This window comes from Mus caroli, chromosome 16, assembly GCF_900094665.2.
Source record: "Mus caroli chromosome 16, CAROLI_EIJ_v1.1, whole genome shotgun sequence".
Taxonomy (NCBI): Eukaryota; Metazoa; Chordata; class Mammalia; order Rodentia; family Muridae; genus Mus; species Mus caroli.
The window spans coordinates 35367595-35374865 of record NC_034585.1 but is presented as its reverse complement, the minus strand read 5'-3'; the positions used below and the strand labels follow the sequence as shown (position 1 = coordinate 35374865).

At 44.7% G+C, this 7271-nt stretch overlaps 1 protein-coding gene across 1 annotated transcript in view; it reads left to right on the top strand.

Moving 5' to 3' along the window:
- The window catches only part of Maats1 (MYCBP associated and testis expressed 1), a 44615-nt gene extending 39154 nt beyond the window's left edge, over positions 1 to 5461 (top strand). The window contains exons 15-17 of the mRNA XM_021184911.1: positions 483 to 631; positions 1188 to 1279; positions 4928 to 5461. Of these exons, the coding sequence (XP_021040570.1) occupies positions 483 to 631; positions 1188 to 1279; positions 4928 to 5136 (450 nt within the window). The 3' untranslated portion in view covers positions 5137 to 5461. The remainder of the gene's footprint in view (positions 1 to 482; positions 632 to 1187; positions 1280 to 4927) is intronic.
- The last annotated feature ends 1810 nt before the right edge of the window (positions 5462 to 7271 follow it).

Here is a 7271-nt window from a genome sequence, read left to right as displayed (position 1 = left end):
GAGAGGGAGAGAGAGAGAGAGAGAGAGAGAGAGAGAGAGAGAGAGAGAGAGAGCCCGAGGTTACATAATTAGCAAAAGTCTAAAGCTAAGTAAGGCCTATCATGAAAGTGGAATAGGCCGTGACCAGGAAGGACCCAGTGGCCTTCTCAGGCACTAGCAGCAGCTATACGAATACTGATTCATACTGCACATGTGTTTGATTGCATACCCCCCAAAGTCCTCTGAATTCTATTTCATGATATCAAGAAATCTCCAAAAAAAAAAAAAAAAAGTAATCAAGAGCCATTATGACAATGCGGCAAACCCGTGAGTGACCTGGGACCCTCCAGGCCTCCTGCTCTGCAGCCTCGCTTTTATGGCTCATGCTTGGGCTGCCTAGAAAGCCTAGGCAGTTGGATGAGAAATAGACGGGGCTGGTGACTTAAATAAACTTTCATCTCATTTACAAGAGAAGTTCCCAAGTACTATTTTTATTTTTGCAGGTGATTAAAGTTCACCAAAGTACGGTAACCTCCTACCTGGAAGACATCATACTGAACACCGAGGAGAGAACTGCAGAGGAACAAGCCAGAAAAGAAATCGAGAAGATCGCTGAGGAGATCAACAACATCGCTTATGAAATGGAGAACCGGTACGCATCGTGAGGGGAGACGGAAATAGTTGATGTCATAGATACATAGCCACTGTTATTCATGTGTGATCTTTCAGGCACTTAGAGCTCCACCAACAGTCTGAGAGCCATGTTTGACATCCATTGTCTCACTAACATCACTCTTTATGCTGGAACTCAGCATTCCTGTTCCCTTCCTGGTAGGAGCTTAGGGATTGACTTCCCCAGTTTTTCCTCCATCCTTGGACTTATTTCCATCCCCATGTATCATTACAGTGCCCAGAGCATAACAGCAAAGCGGATGGATGTATGTGTTTGACATTATTTGAACTTAATCCTGAGGCATTAGACTTCTAAGCACTTGGCTAAATTTTTAACATGTGCTTCGTAGGAGGCTGGATAGGATCAGATTCTAATTTTTTAGGATGTCAAACAAGCTCTCCAGGAATATACTGTGTCAGATCACGGCATTCACGTGACTCACGTAGGCCATGTGGGCATCGGTGCCCGTCAGCTGCCCAAGCAGGGAAACAGTGAGGAGTTCCTTCGTTTATTTGTGCCTTTGCTTCTTTGCCAGCCGAACCTATCTTCAGTCAGAGGAGATTGTTGCAGAGCTGGTTTACAGTTTTCTCATCCCAGAGGTACAAAAAGACTTTGTCAAAGAGAAAGGTAAGCCCCACCCGCAACCCCAACCCCACCCCCTTAGGCTCTCTTCCCTGCTGTATCTCCAAACCAAGGTGTGGGGATTTCTGGAGAAGCCCTGGTCTGGCTTCAGAGCTTGTTTCTCTCTCTTCTTGCTGCTTGGCTGCAGAGGCAGGATTGGCCTCCAGTAACAGTCAGAGCACCAAGCTTCACCTTTTATAAGAGGACGTCCTCAAGTTCCCAGGGTGTAGCCTCCCACTGAGTGGGCACAGAAACAGTGGGTGCTGAAAAGCAGGGACACCCTGAGAGTCTAAGGACATTTGGCCATTTCCTGAGTCACTAACAGTGCTTCTGCTCGGGGGTCATCTCAGTACAACAGTTTCCATTTATCCTTTGTCAAAAACGGCATTTTTAAAAAAAAATAATGGTACTTTTAGTCAATAGAAAAGGTAAGAATATGTATTAAAACGCAAAATACATTTGGGGCTGGAGAGATCGACACAGTGGTTAAGAGCACACACTGCTCTTCCTGAGGACCTGAGTTCGATTCCCAGTGCCCATATCAGGTGGCTTACAACTGCCTGTAACGCCAGCTCCAGGGGGATCTGGCATGTCTGAACTGTGACCTGTGACCTCTGACCTCTGTGGGCATTTGCATTCATGTGGACACCCCCCACTCCACCCCCCCACACACACTCACATACACATAGTTAAAATAATAAAAATAAAATTTAAAAATTTTAAAGATTTTTCTGGAATCTTCAAACTGTTGCAGAGCCAGGTCTGACCCCAGGGAGGGATGTCATCAGGACAGAACTCGGGACAGTGACCCACAAGCCTTTAGCTTGTAGAAACTTCTGGAGAAACCGAAGCAGAAAAATGAAAGATTTGCTTCATTAGGGACAAAGGGCTAAGTGGACCCCAATGCGTCAGGTCAAGGGACGCTGATATTTTTCCTACACATGGTAGTCGAATTTTAAAGCTGCCACCTTCTAGCACTCAGCATTTCATCTGTTTCCAGTGTCCAGGTGTAAATTCTGAGTTCATGTGGTCAGTATATTTACACACGTCCTGGCCACGACCCTGAGATTCCCAGCAGTGTAAGTGTCGGTAAGCAGAATATTCGTGTTTTAGGTTTTCACGGGTCCTACCTAACTGCCACACAGACAATTGCAGTGTCCACAGTGACAGACTAAACACTCAGATCAAGAAATATTCGTTATGGTGTAAATTAGGGCCACTATGTTTTCAAGATCCTTGAGAAAACAGCCAGCCCTTTCTGTTTCTGGGTCCAAAGTTAGGTCAGCCTTCTTCAGAGCCATCTTTCCTGAGGGAATTGAAAGAGATGGGATGGAAGAATGAGCCAAATACTTACCAGATTGAAATTCCCTCCCAACAACAGGAGCAGAAGACGAAATTTTGGTCCCCAGCACCCAGGTTGGGTGGCTCACAACCGTCCGTAACTCCATCTTGGGGGACTTGATACTTCTGGCCTTTGAGTGCATGCACCTGCATTTATGAGCACGTGCCTACAACATATACATATAAAAATTTAAAAGATGAAATAATTAAGAAAAAAAAGTCTTTCTCAAATCTCCTTGAGGGCCTAAGGAGAAGGATTTGGAGGGGGGATATTGAGTGTTGGAGACCCAGGGGAGAAATGTCAGTGCGCAGGTGCGCGGGTCCTCAGCTTTTTCACGTAATACTGATTTCTTTATGTTTGGTTACTGCTACATCTATACAGAGAATGGACACTTGGAACTTTTGCTTCGCTTCTCTTTCTGTCTGTGTCTGTCTGTCTGTGTCTGTCTGTCTCTCTCTCTCTCTTCCCCCACCCCTTCTCTAAGGCTTTCTATGCAGCTCTTGCTGTCCTGGAACTCTCAATGTAGACCAGGCTGGTTTCAAACTCACTGAGATCCACCTGTCTGTGCCTCCTGATAGCTGTGATTAAAAGTGTGCACTGCCATACCTGGCTTTGTTTCTCCTTTTCAAATAAGAGAACCATGTGTTTTACACACATGCTTTACCCAAGTCTAAGACATATTTATAGGTCATTTGAAATGATCTTATTTTTAAATAAAAATTTATTGTATTTTGTCTGTCTCTCCCCTCCACCGTGTGTATGTGTGTGTGTGTGTGTGTGTGTGTGTGTGTGTGTGTATACAGAAGCAAGAAGAGGGTATCAAATCTTCTGGAGCTGAGGTTGCAGGTGGTTGTAAACTACCTGCCTGACATGTGTGCAAGGCAGCAAATGTGGGTCCCATGGTCCTTGCTGAGCCTTCTCGCTAGCCCAGTTTTCTTACAGTGCATGCCAAGTTCAAGGCAGTACATTAAGCATTAGAAACTGCACATTATCTTAATCTCGTATAAAAGCTGTAAGTGTGTTCTCATTTTTATGTAAAGGAAATTAGTGGTTGGAAACAGATGACTTGCAGGGTTGAGTCCTGACAAATGTGGCCTCAAAGCCCCTGTTTTTCCAACCATATTACTGCAAAGTGGAGTGCCCTGCTATGTATGCTTCCCTATGTAAAGTTATCAATATCTGAAGAGTAAGGAATACATAGTAGTTTTTATTTTTCCTTTGGTGATAAGGTCTCATATATTACATAACCAGGCTGGCCCTGAACTAGCAATCTTCCTGCCTTAGCCTCTTAAGTGCTGGGCTTACAGGCATGTGCCACCACGCCCAGTCTCTGGTACATCTTACTGTCCTTAACTGTAGCCGTATGGTTTAGAATAAATGATCTGATAACTCCTTTGTGTGCATGTCCTTCTGAAAGTGAGGCTGTTAATGATAGTCTCTCTTATGAGTGTGGTTGAATTAAATAAGGGCCCACATATCAATTGCTTAAAGCAGTCTCTACCACCAATTAAGGACAAATGCAGATTGCTGATGCCACTGTCCTTATCAACATGAATGCCTGTCCTTTCCAAGGGCTGCAACACTTGCTGTCTGTCTGTCTGTCTGTCCTAAGGCTTGGTGATATATGTTCCTAGGGTTTGCACTCAGGACCGCCTTCTAAGCTCACAGTCTTACGTATTTTCACCACTGGCAGTGAATCTGTTGCTTCCGGGCTGTGGTGAGGCAGAACAAGGACAGAAGAGTGGATCTGTGGACGTACATGTACGTCCTGCTCTGTGAGAACGAGAAAGGAGTGGTCCCGAGCCAAGAGGTGCCCTTCAGCAGCACACCACAGGGCACTTCCTCTCAGTCCACACAACCAAGACTCATCAATGGGGTCTTTGTTTTGTGAATTTTATTATCCTAAGAAAGCTTTTTAAAATCCAAAACATTGCACACCAAAGTTAACCAGGTCCAAAGTCCATACAATCCAACGAACCCCTGCCAAGTTAGATTTGGCATTGGATTAACTCGTTGGTGAAACCAGAACCTTGATGACCCAGTTATCTCTCAGTAGTGCCACAGCCGGTGACCAAGCCTTCAGTGGAAGAACACTTGAGATTTAAAAGATAACAGGTCTGCTCTACTTCTAGGAGTGTCCTTCTAAAACACGCCACGAGTCATTTTTATTGAGTACAGTGTTAGCCCAAAGTAGAAAATGTGTGTTTTAGAAAATTACGGGTTCTCCACCCCCCTTACCCCTATCTTATAAACACTCACTGAGGGATGGTTTCAAGCAGGAAATTAAAAGTTCCTCTGTTGCTTTGGTCCAGTGAGGAATGCGCAGCGGAAGCACATCCTGGCAGCCCATGAGATCATTCACAGCAACACCGAATCGATGCTGGAGGAGCAAGTCTATAAGGAACAGCAGTCCGAGGACTTTGAGCTAGACGAGGCTGAGAGCCTAGACTCTGAGGTGCCAACTGTCTCAGTCTCTAACACGTCAACTATAAAACCTACTCAGGATGAGGGAAAAGGCTAGGTGAGTCTACCTTTCCACCCGGAAGGAAGTCCTGGAGGAGGGGAAGCAGCTCCATTCAGCCTTGGGCACTACTTCAACCAAGTATGGCATGAGTGGACTGTGTTGTTAAAACAGAACAACAAAAAAATGAAAACGAAGCACTTTCACTAAAACTGGCTCACCTCATCTAGGTTAGGGTACCTATTGTTGCGTTTATTAGACGGTTAGAGTTGGCTCTAATGCAACTTAACTCTTGCAATCTAAAAAATAAGACTATTGGTTATTTGGGGGGAGGTCATTTTAGCCTATAATGTTCTCCACCACAAATAAAGCATCATGGAATGTGTGGACGTTGTTTGTAAAGCTTTTTCTCAGAGGCGGACAAGGTGAATCCTGGAGCACTACTGTTCCTTGTTAGCACAGACACAACGTGACATAGAAACTGTCAGGTTCAACCTAAATGTCTGCCGTGCACTCCAGGGACTGGCATTGGGTTCAGCTAAATGTTTGTACGCACAGCATTAGAGTAGTCCACACTTGGCACAGGCAGCAGGATATAAGACAGAACACACTGGGTGAGCACAGGACCTGCCTGCTGTACAAGCCTTGCAACCCAGAGGTTAGAATCTCCTGTAATAATTTTGCGGGCACAGTTTCCAGAGGTCCCCCCAAATAGATTTTCCCACTTATAAAAGTTAGTGCACTGAGAAAGGCCCACAGCTGTGACTCCCCAGTGGGCACTAAGAGTGTTGTTTGCAAGTCTTCCCTATACAGGTGCAGTTTACCCATCAGGGGCCATTTTTACCTTAAGTAGTTAGTTGCTAGGTAACACAATTGACCCATTGCACAGTATCTACCAGTAGAAGAGAGCTGAAGAGTCAGTCCATTGAAAGGAACGTCCTGCATGACCCATGGTAGATATATACAATATTTGCCAATGAATAATAAAATTGTAAAAAAAAAAAAATGTTCACAGTAAGCCAAAGAGAACCAGAGAGAATCAGTGCTAACGACCTCCAGGGCATGAATGGCATGTTTTTTTCCAAACGAATTTTGCATAGAACACAGTATAGAAGAGAAAACAGGGTGCAGAGAGAGAGGATTCCTCAGGGGCAAGTGATCATGGTCAAAATACATTCACTGCAAATCCTTATGAAAACGCCACAATGGAGCGAGCCCGTCTTGTCCAGTGATGCACAGCAATAAGCAACCAACAGTAATAGGAAAGCACTCTTCATACACAGGCCTGTCCCCGAGTTTTGTAAGGGTCAAGAGGATGAATTGCACATATTTAAAACTTACAAATCAATCTCACACACTATTAGATAACTTGTGTTCTACCCCACCAGCTCTGAAGATAACTTTAAAAGGGGTCGTGGGGAGGAAAAATATACGTGATATGAATAGAAACCAGATTGTATATTAAGATTACAAGGGAAATTGAACAAACCAGAAGGAGCAAGCCAGGGGGAGCAAGCCAGGGAGAGCCAGCCAGGGAGAGCCAGCTGGGGGTGGGGTGTGGTGGGATAGGGGAGGCAACCAGGAGAGAGCCAGCCAGGGGGAGCCAGCCAGGGGGAACAAGTTGGCAGAGCAAGCCAGGGGTCGTAACCCAGGAGGAGCAAACCAGAGGATGAAGCCAGTAAGCAGCATTCCTCCACGGAATCTGCCTCAAGTTCTTGCCTTGCTGGAGTTCTGACTTGATTTCCCTCAATGGTGGATGGTGTCCCGGAAGAGCAAGTTAAATAAACCTCCCCTCCCCTAAGTTGCTTTTGATCATGGTATTTATCACAGCAACAGAAAGAAAAGTAGGGCATATGTTCCCCCCCAAACAACCACCACAACAGAACAAAAATAAAAAACAAAGAGGGGATCACCCCTCTGAGTCTACCCCATGGCACCTCTGTGCCCTGGAGCTCCTTGGACCACCCCGCTCCCTTCCTTTGGCTTCACCTGAACTTGCACCATTAGTGTGTCATGAATTTAGTGTGTCATGGGTGAGTTGGCTATCTGAGTTTTCTTTTTTCTTTTCTTTCTTCTTCTTTTTTTGATTTCAAAATATAGATTTATTTATTAAGAATTATTTAGTTTTTGCATAAAAAAATCACCAATGGTTCCTCATTGGGCTTTTTTTTTTTTTTTTTTTTTTTTTTTTTTTT